This window comes from Crassostrea angulata, chromosome 1 (genome assembly GCF_025612915.1).
Source record: "Crassostrea angulata isolate pt1a10 chromosome 1, ASM2561291v2, whole genome shotgun sequence".
Taxonomy (NCBI): Eukaryota; Metazoa; Mollusca; class Bivalvia; order Ostreida; family Ostreidae; genus Magallana; species Magallana angulata.
In genome coordinates, this window is record NC_069111.1 from 27,955,524 (window position 1) to 27,975,367 (window position 19,844).

General features: G+C 33.6%; 1 protein-coding gene across 1 annotated transcript in view; it reads right to left on the reverse strand.

Moving 5' to 3' along the window:
- Positions 1-4,400: 4,400 nt before the first annotated feature.
- Positions 4,401-19,844, reverse strand: part of LOC128191934 (uncharacterized) — a 128,283-nt gene continuing 112,839 nt past the window's right edge. The window contains 20 exon segments of the mRNA XM_052864310.1: positions 4,401-5,556; positions 5,936-5,983; positions 6,245-6,306; positions 6,470-6,642; positions 7,942-8,077; positions 8,294-8,310; positions 8,556-8,649; positions 8,830-9,008; positions 9,323-9,384; positions 9,682-9,788; positions 11,398-11,421; positions 11,539-11,808; positions 12,112-12,234; positions 12,445-12,702; positions 12,842-13,099; positions 13,242-13,364; positions 13,466-13,585; positions 14,772-15,008; positions 15,312-15,566; positions 15,786-15,917. Coding sequence (XP_052720270.1) covers positions 5,518-5,556; positions 5,936-5,983; positions 6,245-6,306; positions 6,470-6,642; positions 7,942-8,077; positions 8,294-8,310; positions 8,556-8,649; positions 8,830-9,008; positions 9,323-9,384; positions 9,682-9,788; positions 11,398-11,421; positions 11,539-11,808; positions 12,112-12,234; positions 12,445-12,702; positions 12,842-13,099; positions 13,242-13,364; positions 13,466-13,585; positions 14,772-15,008; positions 15,312-15,566; positions 15,786-15,917 — 2,717 coding nt within the window. The 3' untranslated portion in view covers positions 4,401-5,517.

The window sequence follows — 19,844 nt, forward strand, 5'->3', positions numbered from 1 at the left end:
TCAGGTGGAAAATACATGTACTTTAGCACATTTTGCAAATCATCCATTTCAATGTGTTTAATTTTGTTTAATTTAAAAGGATAAGTAGAATAGGTAAAGTTTGGTAAGGTTCGGTGAAATTTCTCCCAAATATTTTTGGTGTTGAGGGTGTGTACAGTTGTAATATTAAGGTGTAATTGTAATATTAAGGTGGTTTTCAGGGAATTTGACAGTCGTTTCTCGGCGAAAATATGGGGATAAGGTTATTTGACCGTGTACAGCTCGACATGACATCGGTAAACTTCAAACGTAGAATATCCGTCTAAGAGAGGGTTGTGAATTAACAATGGGAAATATCTGCTGGGCTTAAACGTCCCATGGCCAACAGTTTTAATTTATAGGAAAAGAAAACAAATATTCTTTACAAACAATGCTTTAATCATGTATCTAGCTATTCCCACGCTTAAGTCAGTCATTATGACCTAAAGACGTAAATATCGTCCGGATTTTAAAATCCACGTGGAGAGGGCATATACGAGTTTACAAATATTGATACAGTGCTTTCAAGAGACCCTTAGCCTTTATGCTCCTTGATTTGGGCCTCTTGACCTTGACCTCTACAATTGACATGTCTTGGTCCGAGTTTGACTTTATATCATCCCCACTAAGTTGCTCGTCTGTTAGTGGTTCAACGTCACCATGCACAGTCTCATCGGTCTTAATGTCGTCGGGGTCAAGTTTTATCTGGTCACTACGTTCATCTAGCCTATCAGCTAAACGTTCCTCCCTTTGTCTTATTCGACTCTGCAGTTCGGCCAGTGGTATGTCATCCTCATCGGAGGAGTCCGTCCTTTCGTCTTGGAACTTGTCATTGAGAGCTTCTGGCCTTACGTCTTCGATTATAGAGTCCATATGATCCTTAGGACAAAAATTAGGACGAAAATTAGAAGAATCAAGGACTCCGATCTCGTACGTCTTGTCGCTTACATCCGGTCCCGTCTCTGTGCAAATATCAGAGTCATCAGTCAATAGTGAGTGATCTATCCGAGAGAGGAGGTCAGCACAAGAGTTTTCTGTACCCGCAATATATTCTACGGTACAGTCATACACAGCCATACACATTGCCCACAGCTGGATTTTCTTGTTCTGCATGGGGGATTCCAAGACATACTTCAGTGGTTTTATTTTAACTTTACCCGTGGTTCGTAGCAGGGAGGATATGCACAAATCATCATCCAATGGTACGATAGTATCATTAATTTGCAGTGAGGCTAGTCTGCAATTCGTACCTTTTTCTACAGAGGAGATGTGCACATCCTCCTCCAGGGGTACATACGCATTCTTAATTCTTAAAGATTTTAGGTCAAAATACAACCTAACACCATTACTAAGCAACCAATCACGCCCAAGGATAACATTTCTGGACATTGAGCGCGTTACATAAAAATCTTGTACAACACTATTTCCACCAATAATAAAAGAAATTCTAGCCACTCCATCTATGTCTAGTGGGGAACCATCCACACCCATTAAATTTAACCTTTTTCTTTGTAATTCTGGTTTGTATTTTAGTGAATCGTAAATTTTCCGTTTGATAAGACTCACCTCTGCTCCAGTATCCACTAAAGCCCTGAGTTTCTGGTTCTGAACTTTAATTAAACAAGAATTTGGACTACCAGCAAAATTAATGAAAGCTGATATTAACTTCTTGGCTGGTGATTGATTACTTAATTCTCCTACTCTTACCTTTCCTCCGCCGCCGCCGGCCTCATTGCGACGGAGGGTTTCTAGTTTAAACGGTGGTTCGGGGTGAGACGTTTTCGAGCTTGGGGCTGTCCTGGTCTTTCGGGGCAATTTCGAGCTATGTGACCTTCTCTTTTACAATAAAAGCATCCATTCTCAAATTGTTCAGTTCTGGGCCTTCTTCTATACCGCATGTGACCTATTTCAATAGGCACAATAGGGCGAGGGGCAGGGAGGGGGTTTTGAGGAATTAAAGTTGGGGTAGGGTAAGGCGGATCAGGCGCGACAGGTCTGAGCCTGGGAAATACCACCTCTTCCGGATCTCGCGTCGGGACAAACTCTTTCCCTAACCGCATTTTAACCTCGGTATGAAAGTTCTGTATTGAAAGCGCGCTATCCGCGGCAGCCGTCAGCGTAGTCGGCTTTTGATGCATGATTTTGATTTTCATGTGATCGTCGGACATACCGTCAATGAATAATTGTACCAACTGGCGCTGTACTTCAGGAGGGTCAAGGCTGTCAAATGCATCGAGGGCCAGTCGAGAGAGTCGAGTGCTGTATACTTGGACATTTTCGTCAGGCTTTTGTTTAATTTTGAACAGGGATGCATATGCGTGATGTTTGTCATTACATTCCCCAAATCTTAAAATTAATTGGTTTTTCAGGTGCCCCCATCCCCTTTCTACAGTTTGGTCATGCACGCGCTGTTCAATGTACAGGCCGATATAGTCACTTACATCCCCCTACTATGTCTTAGAGCAAGACGGACTTTTTCATCATCTGTCAAATGGGGATTTAAGACCAAAGCTTTGTTTATTGCATTTGTCGAAGCCCGGAATTCCGACGGCTTCCCCGATAAAGGAGGTGTATCAATTATGATTTCTTGCTTTTTAATGGCAATTTTAATTTGTTCGAGTTTCTCATTCACTGTCGTACTAAGTTCAGTAAACCCTTGCTGTATCGTACCAGCAACAATATTTGTGGCTTGTTCTAAACCTTCAGTCATGTTTACCAGAAAATAAATACCCAAAAGAATAATAGAATAAATAAGAATAAATCAAGAGTAGATGAGACTCGGACTTACAAAACAGGACAGTAAAGAATAATAAAATTGTCTTATCGTGACTGGTTAGATAGATCCAAAAATCCAAAGTCTTTTAAAGAAGGTACAAATCCTGGTCACGGCACCAATCAGCCCGTATAACACTACCACGCGTATCTTACGTAAGTAGTGTACACGTTAAGTAAAAGTCTTAAGTGATCGTATAGTGGTTTTATTCGACAAAAAGGCAAACTAAATACACAGTCCCAATTCGGGGAAGTCAGAGAGAGATGTTAAGAGTTCGAAAGAGCGTCGGAATTAACCTAACTTGCGAGAAGTTAGTAGTTTTATGCTATTTGGGGAAAACAACTATCAAAGTAATACAAGTGTTCATTGGGTGTTAAAAAGCCCCTTAAGAGGGCGCCACCACCTTGTTACTATGATGCTCCAAGATGGCGTCAAGCTGATCAGTCAAGAACCCGCCCTTAATCAGTGTACTTAGGGTCAATCAATGTTACGACAGATATTTACTAGTGGGAGGGTCACTGTATCGTGACCAATTACTGTCATCTACCTGAGCCGATCAAAGGGCTAATTGACTTCGATTAGCCGAATGATGTATGTAATTATTAGTTTATATCAAACTTTACCCCCTCAGGATATTTGTGTACAAATCGGGAACATAATGTCCAAATTGGAGACATATTGACCAGCAAGGATTTAATCACGGTCATTAAAGGATCATCACCTCAAAACAATACACCCCATAAATATGTAAACATGGTAGCTATTGGCTCTCTCTCTCTGACCTTCCTTTAAAGCAATAAAGTCTTTGATGGACACAGAATTATCGTGATTCAATTTACATGGAATATACATTAAATAAAGGTATTTAATTTACGAAAGCACTCTATACTGATTCTGAAATTAAATGATAAAGTCAAATCACAATAGTTCAAAGAATAATATAACGTCCAATCAGTATAGTCAAAGTTATATGATACGTAAAATATAAAGTCCAATCACCAGTGTTCGATTATATAATAATAGGTAAATATAAAGTCCAATCACCAGTGTTCGATTATATAATTACATGTAACAAGGGCTATTTTGTTACACGCTGCCATTGACCTATTGGAAGCCTTAGGTGACTCAAAGACCACTCACCGTTATTAGCTCTAGATTATTCTTCATCAAAATACTAGCTACTCTTTTTTCTGCTTGTATCCCTGAGCCTTGGTTAGAAGATAGAAAACACATAGTTGTGAATAAAAATGAATTTAACAGACGGACTATTCATACACGCAAGTTGTTTTGTTCTGACAAATGTAGTTCATATATTTTACTACTCATAAGACAATATAAAGACCATGAATTTATCTAGATGTAATATTGTTTGTAAGTTATACATGTATAAGATGCACTCAAGCCTCTCAAACCAAGTGAAGATTTTTTCATTTTATCAATCAATGGATCGAATAACCACATGATCAATTTCATTATATTTTAACTAAAAAATATCGCACCGCGAATCAGATTGATATTTTTTCATTCAATATTCATAGTATTTTCCCTCGTGATTTCGGATATCTTCACAAATTGTTATGATATTCATAAAACACACCGAAAAAACACCAAATATTAAAACAATTTTAATCCTTTAGAGAGGTAATGGTATGATAACAAACAACGAATAAATACAAAATTGATTGAGAATAAAAGAAGTAATGTATTTCATGTCCATACGTATAAAAAGTCAACAAAAATATACCATCTGACATACATACGGTATTTAATTACGTAGACATGAACAGAGAGTAATCGGCAATACTGCAATCAATACATAGGAAAATGAGTTTATGTTATGAAGCATACAATGTTAATACAGGATGATTTGGATCTGTTTAAAAATTGCTAATATATATAACGATCTGAGCAGCATAAGTTTAATGAAATAACTGAAAGCTAAAACCAATATTTCGATCCGTGCATTGTTGGCTGTATACATTTTTTAAAACTTTTTGCTAAAAGATTTTATACTTGTAGCTGCAAAAGTAAAAAGATATTATGCAAAAAGGTTTACATTGCACGTCTATATACGCTATTCAGTATATGATAAAAGTACAACGGTTATAGTTCTGGATTTCAACAGGAGTCTGTCATCAGGAAAAGGCAATCTTGTAGCCACAGTATTAAACGTAAATGCAATACACATCATATATTATGTATGATTAAGTTACATGCAATATTCTATGAAAAACATTCTAGCTACGGTATATATTTATTATACATACATAATGCTTAATTGATATTTAACGCAATTATATTGGCTACTCTAGTGTGCATTTGTTTTTTGGTTTTGTTTTTTTTTAACAAAGAAATACATGTGTATTAGGAAAATATATTGAATCAGATTTATTTTTGTAAAACTAATAAAGTACACACCGGAAACATATTAAAATATCTATTCTGCCCTTTAAGTACTCCAAACATATACAACAGAACCTTAACAGAACTTAATATGTAAATGAAAACATTTCGTTGTTTGAAGTAATAAAAAATGTACACTGTAATAGAACAGACACATACGGATAAGAGTACATCTTTAAGTGTAATTAAAGTGAATAAGTTACATGCACCTAGCAATAATATAAAAATTAGTTTTGAATCAGATGTATTATTGCACCATTTCAAAATTAAACAACGTTCATCTGACCATATATTTTTTCCATGTATATATCCAAGTCTTTTAATCAAACGGTGACATCGTCGATATTTGACTGTAGACTGGTCTGTGAAATAAACCAATATAAAATAATCATCCTCATATCTTACAAATTAATCAGATGCATACTAAGTTATTGTAAGACCCCCCTCCCCCAAAAGGAAAAAAAAACCAAAAATGAAATAAGTTTCACTTATATAAAATGATATCTTATCTGCAGTTTTTAAATTGAAGTACAGGTCAATATATATTTCATTTTAACATTTAACAAATTAGTTTTTAACTTTTCAAGCTGTTAATTGAGCATATCAAAAGAAAGGAAGAATAAGGAAGAATAAATAAAATGGAAAGGTCCACACATTGACCTGATATTTTAAAAAAGTCTATTGCGAGTTAAAAAGAAAACGAAATAATATTAATTTTGCTTGGTCTATCAGTAAACTTACATAGAGAGGATTAGGTAAGCTGTCTGCCACAGGTCTCTTTATTTCAAACTGTAGAAAATAAAATATCTTTGTATGCTTGTCTATTCATGGAAGAATATTTTTGTTAAAGAATGTTCAGAAGAGAAGTGAAGCACTATAAACATTATCATCTTCTGATGTAAAATGATTTTTGTATCAAAATAATTGCTGTAACGGGTTAGTGTTTTTTCATTGATATTTTGATTAATAAGAAATAAATTTTTTGACATAACCCTTAAAAGGTAAAGAAAATGTCAATGCCGTTGAATACTTATTTATTGATATGCATACCGTTAGATCTTTGGGTTTCATTGATCGCATAAAGTCCCAAGAAAATTCATCTGTCTGTTTATCTATAAACATTCATATAAAGATGTCTTCCATTTTAAATGTAATAAACAATTTTAACATCCAAAAATCATGTTTCAAAATAGTTTTTTAAAATTAAAAACTTCGATCAAACCGGGGTTTAAGTGTTAAATTATTTAAAACATATTACACCGGTAGAATTCATACCTTCAGGAATAGAATCCTCTTGATACCAGCCATCTTGGGTATTTTGACCTGGTCCTAGGTAACTACTTTCGAATTTAGAGTCAGATTTTTGACCCCAAGGTGAATATAATGGCCCCCAACCTCCATAGCGGACAGGGAGTCTTGATCTGAAGATTTCGCTACCTTCTGGCGATCTGTAAAGTAATAAAATCAGACACATTTTTAAAATTTATATTTCATTTTATAAAAGATAAAATCATTGATCTACGTGGTCAAAATCGTGGTTTTCCTCAAGTGGCGGATATATAAGACTAATTTTATTAAAATCGAAATCCTTTATCACATCAGTAATTGGCCCGGTTGATGAACTCTTGTATCCCCGAAGCCCCAAACACCTTAAACATAGGTCCTTCCTCTGCACTACATCACTCATTGGAATACCCTTCCTGTACTAATCCGATATTCAACAGTCAACGTTAAGTTATGCGTGTATTTAATATGGGTTACTCTTAAATGACGTGCACAAATCATATCAACAACATTTTCTACGAAAGTGCTCCTTTCATTCATTGGACACTTACTCCATATCGCTCCAGCTCCCAAGTGCGAAAGTGTAGCATTATTAAATCCAGACATTTATCTCCTTTTTAAATTGTCACACATAAAAAATCCTTTTTGTTCTAACGGATTTTTTTTTTTTTTTTTTTTTTTTTTTTTTACATCAAAATCAATTTTGTAAAATGTCACTTGCTTTCGCATCTCTCTGACCAACAGGGGTAACGCATGACAAAATATCATAACAAATAATATATGATAGCTAGATTGGTGCTATATTTTCTCTCTTAAATTATTGCATTCATACTATCAAAAAGGGTTGTTTTTCTTTTTTGGCCATATATTCAACCTAGATATGTACCTCCATCCTTGCAAAAAATACAATTTACCTTTCGAAAGTAAAGTATGCTAAGTTCTGAAATATTTGTTTCATGAATTTATTCTATTCAGTGTTTCTTTTTTTGTTCTGAAATATCCATAATGAAAAAAAAATTCTACTCAATTTCTCTAAAAACCTTTCTTCTCTATGGCGAAAAACGTAGAAATAGTTTACTGTGCTATTTTGTGACAAATCTGAAAAATATGAGAAACCATTCATGATCTTCGGGTGTGTTTTGAAAATACGTTAAATCTGCCATATATCACAAAGCTGTTGTAAACATTGTTGATATCTTAGAATTTGGCTCATGAACCGTAGACATTTAATTACCCTATCCTATTCTCTTTTCATTATCAAGTACACGTAACCTTTAAATTGAAGACGGCCTGGTCCTTATTCAGTTTTGGAAAACAAGATGAAAATGTGAAGCGTTTTAGCAAACACTATTCACGAAAATGACGTCGAGTCAATGACGACGATGACGACAATGACGGCTAACGAAACCACCACGTGAGCAATTTATATTTCTATGTATGTATAACCCATCATAACAAATTACCTGTCGCTATCACTGTCATCTAAATTATTCTTCCTTGCACTCCGTTTCCAGTGAACAATGATAATGATTGCAATGGCTATAAGGGCCAGGAATAAAGGAATGCCAATTCCTAATCCAATAATCAGCTTAGAATGATCTGAAAAGAAAAATGAAGAGGCACTTAGATTAGTATATGCAGTCCGATCAATTTAGACAACTGAACCTTAGAAAATGAATGCGATACAATTTAAGGGTTTTTAAAATATTTAAAACGAGTTCAGAATGCAGGTATATTTGGATTCATTTCATGAGTTTTGTAATTGTTGACATTACAGGCAAAATTCAAATACGAATTATAGAAACACGTTCATACCTAATGTTTCTAAAGCTCTGAAATAAAAAGAAAAACAATTTTTATGACACTCATAGCTGTTGCATTATATTTAGGTACATGAAATTTGAAATAAAATTCCAAAGGCTTGCATGCAGAAAATTACATCATTTGAAATTAGAATTAATTTGATGCATAAACTAATTAAAAGTTTAAAATTTAAGCAAAATAAAACAAGTAATAGGAACATGTTATAAATTTAGATATATCATTTCTTTTCTAAATAGGTATTTATACTCCTTACACACAGGTTAGAGATTCAGATGTATCTTCACACTTTTGACAAGGTAATAAGAATTGTAGTGCTTCACAACGACTGCTTGATGCATTCAATGTAACTGTATAAAACAATGACATGAAATATGATGTGCAGTTTTGTATTAATTTTTACTTATTTTGTATTTTTCTTAGATGGATTTAAACAAAATTACAAAGTGTGGTGTATCATTTTTAAAGGCTTATTACTCTTATTATATGATATTTTAAAACGATTTATATAAGATGAATAATTTATGTACCACTAGTATTAGATTTCTCATCTAAAAGAATTATCGAAGCTGCAGAGCCCGTTTTTCCTAGGATTTCGAACAATTCATTCAGTAGTCCGTACATAGAAATAATGTATTCTGTAGTAAGAGTCTCTAGATCAGCAAAATTATTAACGACAACTTGAACAGAAACTTTCAAGCTGCCAAGTCTGTGGAAAAAAAAATACAGTGTGGGTTATCAATAAAGTTGGAAAATGTGAAATTATGTACATGTTAGATTGAAAAAATGAATGACAAGTAAAAGCGTTAGTTTTTTTTTAATATTTGCCCAGAATATTGATATATTTAATCAATTTACTAAACATAAAACTAAAATTTATTGGGTTACTTTATTGTTATAAAACTATGAAAAATGAAACACGTACTAAATATCAAACTTGATTAGTCAGATTGTTACAAAATATCATTAATTTTATTTTCAGTGTCTACTTTTGAGTTTATTTAATAATTCCATAAATCTCACCTGATATATAAGATAGAAAGGAAGCTGAAGCTGACCATTGTCTTATCAAAGTGTTGCTTTAACTAGATTGAAATAGATGATTTGTCATTTGAGGACATTTACTAAGATATACATTTTATTAAATTGACAATAACAAGTTATTTATTCTCTTAGTTGTATTTAAAAGGGAAAATAACAAATTTACAAATAAAAACTAAATTCATAAAAACACCATTAAAGGTGGAAAATGGTTGAATTGACAATTAATTTAGAGAGCAGACTTTCTCAATCACAGCTCTAATGAATGTATAAAGCTTGATCAAAAGTCTTCATTTTTTAGGAATACTACTGATAATACACGTTTTACCAATATCGCTTACCTGTTCCTTTATACTGTCCACAATGCTAGACGTATTCCAATCTAGTTCTTCTTGTGTGACAGCTATCTGCAGCGTTAATACTGCCTTAAACTGTGTTTCTTGTTTGCCTTGAATACAGAAATAGCATTGTGATGTGTAATAATTGCTGCAGCCAGTAAATGGTATGCCATCTAACTAACGTGATCATAACAATAGATATATTAAAGGGATTGACTTAAAATTATAGAATTTTATAATGCTATGTCAAATTTAAAAGTCAAATATCAAGTTATAAGCAAGATACAGAGTTCTTAATTCTTTATTTTGTAAACAAAGCTCGAATACTATCATTCTTTACATATGTGTTGCATTGGTGAAAGTTTCAATCAAATGTAGCTTTCTTTTGTTGATAATAGTATTAATGAAGATATCGAATTGGTTTAAATTGTTTTTTACATGTCATTTTGTCTAAGAAATTGTAATTCTCTACATTACATTTTTTGTAAACAACTATAAGACTCGAGCTTTGTTTACATAACAATTAATTCTTACATCTGTATCTCGCTTGTAACTTGACTTTAACATTCAAGATTTTGGTCAATAATTAAAAATGCACCAATAAACCATTTTGTACATAATTTTTTTTTTTTATCCCAAATCGTATTCAAGTCCCTTTAAAAGTACAAACTTGACAATATATTGTAATAGTAACATACTAATATCTGACCACAGAACATTAGCTAACATGATGAATTTAAAGAGACGACCAAATTTTACGCTAAAGTAGTCCCGAGTCACATATGCATGAACAATTTAAATTCTTATTTATCGATAAATACTGTAGAAGCACATATTTTCATTGGGTCAAAATTCCGTTGTTTTTGAACCAAATAAAATTCGTTGGCATTTAATTTCGTCGCATCATAATTTCTTTGCATTCATTATTACTTTGGTTAAAAATTCGTCATGGATTTAATTTCGTTGATTTCTACTGCCAACGAAAATAACGAAATAAAATCCTCAACGAATATTTCTGCTTCTACAGAATTAAGAAATCATTATTTGATACTGTAAATTCCTTATATTACGCGAGTACTTAATTCCGTATTCCCATTGTTTTGTATCAAATCTCGAGAATATAAAATCGCAAACGTGGAACTTTTCTCCTTATTTCTTATAGTTTTCAACTCTCAGAAAATAGTGGCGAGATTTTAAAATCTGCGAAGGTTGCTTCTCGCGATTTTACGCAGATAACGAGATAATTCCTCGCGTTTAATTAGGAATTTACAGTATCTAGATAAAAATTGAAATGCAAGACTTATAAATACAATTTCTAGATAATAATGATTACACAAAGCAATTCTATAATATGAAAAAAAATCATATAACGAAAATCTATCAAAATCCAACTCCTTTAAACCAAATATAGATAAGAGGCATTAATTCTTAAGAAACACCTTGCATCATTTTCCAATGTTATTAAATATTTTGTATTATCATTTTATTAGTGATGTCACCCCCTCTCCCAAATTCCAACTTAATGATTTTGTTTAAAGAAATATTAAAGCTGAATCATAATTGATAAACTATAGTTGAGAAGCGCATTTATCCAATTTACCAAATCACAAGAGAATGTGTATACAAAAATACATAGCAAAGGCAACTGGATTCTGCAATAAGGATTATTCCTTACGAACAGAGATTCATGACATACATGTAGATGTTTATAATACTTACTTATATTGTGCGGTGGTAATGGGGCTATAAAAAATAAGTTATCATATTTTCATTTTAAACAAAACGTAAAATATATAATATATGTTTGAAACTTAATTTAAAAAGGATTTGGAAGTATAAATAATTTTATTGTATACTTACATAAGCAGGTTCCGTTGTCAGTGTTGTTTTTACCGTACAAACAAACACAAAAGTAACCTTCTGTTCCATCTTTTTTCGCACACTGTTGAGTTTTGGAATCACAAACAGTGGATCCATTCAAGCAATCATTTACATGAATTGAACACGTGGTTCCATTCCAATTGTCTTTACATTCACACTTCCCAGTGACGTCATCACAATCAATAGAGTTCGTTCGATTGCAAGCGCAATCATATGAACATTGATATCCATATGTTCCATTACTGCATGCTACGAAAAAAATCAATGTTTGAAATTTAATTAATAAATAATTTACTGTTAACTGTTGAAATAAGAAGTCTTTCATAATGTTATGTCTATCTCCATCTACCCATATGCAACATATTCTGTTTCATGAAATCAGGAAAATGATAAAAAAGGGGGGGGGGGGGGCCTCAACATATGCAATATAGGATTTTATGACTCCCACGGATTATCATATTGAAAATGCATAAATGTTCACTTAATATATGATATAAATCATATTCATTTTTTGCTTATTAATAGTAACTGATACTAAAGAGTAATGATTACCTGAACAATTATGTCCATCCCCCGTAAAACCAGGCCTACAGGAACAGTTAAAGCTTCCATCTAAATCAGTACAATCAGCATTCTCCGAGCAAGCATTATGATTAGTTTCACATTCATTGATATCTGTGTTTTAAAAAAATTTATAGAGTTCAACGATATTGTTTTTTTAATCAAGAGATACATCTTTTTCTGTTGTTCTATGATGAAGATTATTGTTAACGATAGTAGAAAAAAACCAAATTTTTTATTAACAATTAAACCAAGTAGTAAAACCATGAAAATGCATTAGTTTTCCGATAAAAAAAAACATGTGGAAAATAAAATAAAACTTACTTTTACAGTATCCACCTGACAACTGAAATCCGGAATCACAGACGCATATATATGACCCATTAGTTTCCTGACATATTGAATTATTTCCACATACATTGGGCTTTAAACTGCATTCTTGTACATCAACTTTACAGTTGACGCCTTGCCATCCATCTCTACAGTAGCAGGTACCATTACGCTTGTCACATGACCAGGCGTTGTTGAAGTCACATGTACACTGACTAGCACAATTCTCGCCAAACGCCGTCAAAGAACATTCTTCAAATAAGGAATAATGTGTACATGTATAAATATAACAATTTAGGGGTTAAAGTCTACAAGCATGTACATGTATTTATGACTCACAATACGTTTATAAGATAATAATCAGAAGTTGATAGAATAACAGCTAATTTACCAGTACACTTGTTATTAGACATGGAAAAGCCATCTTTACAAGTACATAAGTATGTTCCATTCAAATTTGTACAATCTGAGTTATCTGGACAAATATTTGCAAAGGTTTTGCACTCATCAACGTCCACAGAACAATCTGTTCCATTCCAACCAGCTCTGCAAGTGCAAATGCCTGACACATTGCCGCAAGTTTTCGTATTCTCCGGTTTACATATACATTTTTCTGAGCATTCTTTTCCGTAAAATCCGTCTTTGCAATCTAATATGAAAAGAATAAAAAAGAATACAGAGTCACCGTTCAATGTAAAAATAAGATTGCCTTTTATATTCTCTAATATAATTCAATCATCAACCATGTCATAAGCATACATATTTCTAAAACTTATCCAATAGTGTGGTACCTATACAAGTTCGATTATCGACGTCCAGCATTTTCCCTGCCTCACACGTGCACGTGTATCCTGGGCCAGGTGTGGTTTGTGTGCAGTTTTCATCGCAAGGGTTCGATGCACACTCGTCAATATCTATTGAAGAAACAATCACGACTTACGTCTATTACTGCAGTTAAACTGATATAAGAAATATTCATTAACTACATTGTACATTGTTGACACGTTTAATGTACCGTTACAGGTGATGTTGTCGGAATCAAGTACAAAGCCTTGGTAACAGGAACAGTATTCTTGTCCGTTAGAACCAACAGCACAATGCTGTGTGCAGTTAAGCTTTGAACAGGTAGTTTTAGCTGAAAAGAAAACCACCAATGGCTTTAAATGCTTTAAATTATTACCATTACACTGCTCATCCATTTTATTGCCAAAATCATCGTAAGCTAAACAAGAGGCCCACTGTCCTTGACGGGCCGTTGACGGTACTTCTGTTCAATAGCCTATATAATGAACCTGTCAAGAAATCACCCATTTGCATTTGAAACGTCTTTCCGAAGTCTGACCCCAAATCCCAGACTCTCCTGTCTCTTATTCATATTTTTATCATTTGATGTTTGCAAACATTATTATATAAAAAGAATGCGATAGGATTAGATCCAGCGGATGTAAACTTTTAATGAAAACATACCTACATGCCTTTAATCATCATCTGACAGTCATCATCAGATAGTTTCAAGGATATCATAATCCTGCGCTTATTTTTTTCTCAAGTATTTGGAAGTAGATGAGTTTTTTTTTAAACTTGATACATTTTCGATGCATGGTCATATTGGTCCCGCCCGAAGGCATGAACCCCTGACCACGGGGCCATGAAGTAAAATATTAAGGTGAAGAGTTAGATAAACATTATTACAATGCATCCAGTAATCCTCAAAATAATATTGAAGCAAAGAATAATATTATGTCCTAAAATTTTATTCATTCTCACTTTTTAGTCATAGTAAATCCTCCCTATATAGTCTAGTCATAGTAGATATTCCCTAGTGTTTAAACCAATATTCCTGGTGCCATTGATCTCAGAATTATTAAGAAAAACTTCATGGACATTTTAACTATATACATCTACACACATCCACTGAATATGGTTCCCTCTTCTTCTAACGGATATTTTTTTGTTATTTCATAGCTTTTTTGTATATTTGGTACCGTTCACGAGGCGTTAGGAGTTGTAAGCTTATACATTTTACTATTTGGTGTACTCTTATCTATGAGAAGCTTAATGCAAACCAAAAACTGGTACTGTAGCAATTGACCTTGATTGTACATGTATAGATGTAAAAGAATGTTATAGGACGACGCTTGCACGACAGAAGACAGACGACACACTAAGACGAATTACAATTGGTCATCTGAGCGACTCAGGTGACATAAAAATCCAAATGTTAATATACTTTGTTTATATTGCTGAAAGATAATTTTGATCATTTTAGAGAAAGTAATATTTGAAAACAACAATTAGAAGTGATGTTGACTCCTTTATACCGTAGCATGTCCTAGTTGTCGTGTTTAGAAGGTAGCCATCTCTGCAGGAACATTTATAGCTCCCTTCCAGATTTGAACACAACTGGTCACATGGTGGTGTAGGTGCCCCACACTCATCTATATCCTCACACTTGGACTGACTGAAAAGCTTGAACCCAGAGTTACAAGAACATTTGTATCCTCCGTCCGTATTGGTGCAATTCTGATCACATGGTCTTTTGAGACATTCGTCTATGTCTATAATATTACAAAATACAGTCTTTACATATGCTATATTCAACTTTAAATAACATTTTAACTTCATTGATTTAAAGAAATGCAAATCATTTACAAGAAACGTTCGTGAATGTTGCATTTTAATATAATGCCCGATTGGCCCCACATCTCAAGGTATATCGTACATGTACATGTACCGTATCACATCAAGTCCAACCCTCCCTTTTCCCCACTCAGTCTTACCCTGACACCCCAGAGCCTTGTCACAGCCGGGGCCCTCGGCCCATAGTTACATGTACGCTACGTTTTATGTATAAAACATACCTGTGCATGTGCCAGGAGAAGTTTCGTTGTATCCTGTTTCACAGATACATCTGTAGGATCCGGGGATATTCTGACACACCTGGTTGGCCCCACTGCACGGGGTACCGCTGACACACTCATCAATGTCTGCGTCACACTTGGTCCCCGCCCATCCGGTCTTACACAGACACCCATGAACATTGTCACACTTTAAGACTCCGGGCCCGCAGTTACAAGGCGTCTTACATCCTAGTCCGTAATGATGTTCATCACAGTCTATAATTTGAAAAGAATAATAAATGTAATTAATTCATTAATTTAACTATATATAACACTGTTAACAACGGCTTTTTAAAACCTATATCTGAAAGTGTAATTATGATTCAATAATGTGTCATCGTTTAAATTACAGAGAAGGGGTATTTAAAATAAACAATAAAAATACAGTAAGAACTTTATTAATCAAAATGAAGTGTTGACTTTCATGAAACTCACCAGAACAAGTTCTTCCGTCGTTTTCAAGAAAGTATCCAATGGGACAGGAACAGTTGTAGGACCCCGGGACATTGACACAATTGTCTTTAAACGAACACAGATTCAGACTTGCATTACCACATTCGTTTACATCTGTAAATAGAAATTATGACACTGTCTGCAATATAACCGAGCATTTTACAGAAAAGATGATTAATCTTGCCATTCGTTCAGAAATGTAGACACATGTACATGTAATTATGTTACTAGACCGTCTTTATACGATTTTTTGTTAATCTCTGAAACTTAAAAAGACGAACACTGTTATAAGTATAAAATCAAAGGCCGGAACGGCCACAAAGGTACGGCGGCGTGGAAGGGCCAGATAAAAAAATAATTTTTTTTTATTTGTTCGGACAAATAAGTTATTTGTTCGGACGAATTACGATTTGTTCGGACGAATAAGTTATTTGTTCGGACGAATTACGATTCGTTCGGACGAATTAGGATTTGTTCGGACGAATAAGTTATTTGTTCGGACGAATTAGGATTTGTTCGGACGAATTACATATTTGTTCGGACAAATAAGTTATTTGTTCGGACAAATAAGTTATTTGTTCGGACGAATTAGGATTTGTTCGGACGAATTACGATTTGTTCGGACGAATTACGATTTGTTCGGACGAATTAGATATTTGTTCGGACGAATTAGGATTTGTTCGGACGAATTATGATTTGTTCGGACAGATAAGTTATTCGTTCGGACGAATTAGGATTTATTTTATATAATTAGGAGAGAGAGAGAGATGTCATAATCATGGATACATAAATGCGAAAAGTCTAATCAGTTTACATGATCATGCGCGGATCCAGAAAAATTTACCGGGGTAGTGGTGGTGAAGGGGGGGGGGGGGGCTGATAGATAGTTTTGTTTGCGGGGTGGGGGTGCAAGGCCCCCCGACCACCCCGGCTCTAGATCCGCGTATAGATGTATGCCAACTTTAGGCAGCGCAGGTTTTTTCTTTGCTAACCATAAGTTTTATTTCGCGCAATGCCAGAAGAAATTATTCCAATAGTCATAATTATATGATTCCGCAGGTGGATTTCGATTGTCGATGTTTATATTGAAAATATAGTCATTCTCCTGTTTACTTGGGACACTGGACATACGAAATTATCTTTCGCCTTAACTTTATACATATACATGTATACGATCAAAGTTAACTGATATGCTTCGTGGAATTGTAATAATCGCACAATTACTTAAGTGACTTATAAAACAAACTAATTTTTACTTATACTTTATAATATAAAGACTACATGTATATTTAGACTACATGTATCTGCTCTGGTAATGATGTAGATAAAAGGGGGGGGGGGTTGTCAAGCCACCCCTTTCCTTCAAATGATTAATTGCTAACAATATAGACATAGGTGTTACATGTTTACTATCTGACATGTATGCAATATCTGACATATTGTGCTGTCAAGCTCAATTTTCAAACTCTATCTATCTAAAGGATTGGAGTAATATTATCATGGTGCCATGGGTTTCCGATAGTCTAAAACTTATGTTAACCTTAATGGTTGTCTCATTAGTCAACTTTGAATCTATTTCATTTTTAAAATCAGACATAGCATCAAAAATCGTCGATACAAATTCAAAGTTAGTCGTCATCATATGCAGTTTTTATCTATAAATAACCTGGATGCCGCATTCGACCGATGAAAATAGGCGTCAGATGTGTACGATAGTATGATTCATAAACAATATTTTTCAATAATAGTTAAGAAAAATGAGATACAACCTTTTGAAAATATTGTATAAAATTGTCAATTGTTTTGTAAGCTTTTATTTCACCTTAAATCGTCCAATTATTTTAATTTTCCCCATAACTTGATTCAATCAGTTATGATTATTCAATCAGTTATGATTATTGATAATGTTTTTATTTGCATTCCTAAGATTCCAAACATAGGAAAACTTTACAAAGCCATATGATAATTTTAACATGCAAATACGTCATCAGAGGTCTATTTGACGGACAATAAGTATTTTTATCATTAAATTCTATTTTTATTACTTTTTTGCATTATAGTTAGGATGTTGGGTTATTTTGCTGACTTTATATTATAAAGTATAAGTAAAAATTAGTTTGTTTTATAAGTCACTTAAGTAACTGTGCGATTATTACAATTCCACGAAGTATATCAGTTAACTTTGATCGTATACATGTATATGTATATATAAAGTTAAGGCAAAAGATAAATTCGTATATCCAGTGTCCCAAGTAAACAGGAGAATGACTATATTTTCAATATAAACATCGACAATCGAAATCCACCTGCGGAATCATATAATTATGACTATTGGAATAATTTCTTCTGGCATTGCGCGAAATAAATAAAACTTATAGTTAGCTAAGAAAAAACCTGCGCTGCCTAAAGTTGGCATACATCTATACGCGGATCTAGAGCCGGGGTGGTCGGGGGGCCTTGCACCCCCACCCCGCAAACAAAACTATCTATCAGACCCCCCCCCACACCACCACTACCCTGGTAAATTTTCTGGATCCGCGCAAGATCATGTAAACTGATTAGACTTTTCACATTTATGTATCCATGATTATGACATCTCTCTCTCTCTCTCTCTCTCTCTCTCTCTCTTCTCTCTCTCTCATACATGTACCACTATTAATAACTTATTCGTCCGAACAAATCGTAATTCGTCCGAACAAATCCTAATTCGTCCGAACAAATAAGTTATTTGTCCGAACAAATAGCTAATTCGTCCTAACAAATAAGTTATTTGTCCGAACAAATCATAATTCGTCCGAACAAATCATAATTCGTCCGAACAAATAACTTATTCGTCCGAACAAATCGTAATTCGTCCGAACAAATAACTTATTCGTCCGAACAAATTGTAATTCGTCCGAACAAATCCTAATTCGTCCGAACAAATATATTATTTGTCCGAACAAATAGCTAATTCGTCCGAACAAATAATTTATTTGTCCGAACGAATCCTAATTCGTCCGAACAAATCCTAATTCGTCCGAACAAATAACTCATTTGTCCGAACAAATAGCTTATTCGTCCGAACGAATAAGATTAATTTTTTTTCTCATCTGGCCCTTCCACGCCGCCGTACAAAGGCGTCGAGCTGACATTTTCTTTTAATATATAGAATGATATCAATAATTTGAATTTCTGTACTAATATATATAGTCGTTTTTCAAATAATATTAGAATAAAAAAGGAAGTAAATTACGTTTTGTGCTGTTTCAAAAACAATATTCAGTATATTTCGTTATAAAATAGGTAGTGATGAGTTTATAATACAATAACTCATCATGGTAACCTTACAAAAATCGAAGAAATTTCAAAGTTAAAAAAAAATTATTATTTTCTTTCTGCTTTAAAAAGTCTTTGCACATTTCACAGGCTCATAATTTGAATACATTAACAGTGTGTCCCTAATTATAATAATAAAACATACTTTTATTTATTTCAATTCCCGTTTGAAACAAGATTACCTATGCTATGGTTGTTTACAAACAAATCCACAACACGTGCTATCTAAAATGCTCGACCAAACCAACTGCATTATCGTGTTTATTAATTGCAACAAAATCTCTAGATAAGTTTATCGCTTACAATTATTTTGGAAACCATGCCCGATAACAAATACATTTACATATCAAATTTTATTTCTATCGGGCACAGTCTCCAATCAAAATGTAAGCGATAAACTTAAATAATATTTATATATATATATAATTAAGCAAATTTATACTAATGCAATGAGTTGTCAATAACCAGGGAGGCAAAGTTGTTGTTTTTGTACACAATTTAGTTGAATAAAAGGAATACAAATCTTGTAATACGTTTAATACTTCAAGGAACTTATTTTTTATGCGCATTAAAAAGGCGGTGCAGTGCATGAATTTTTGGACGATTGCCAATCCAGACGATCGCTAGAAGGCTGCCGAGCATTAGCTCGACGCCTTAAAAAAATTATATATAGGTTAAAATGAACCTTTATCAAAAGAAAATCATCAAACTCAGACAAACTGA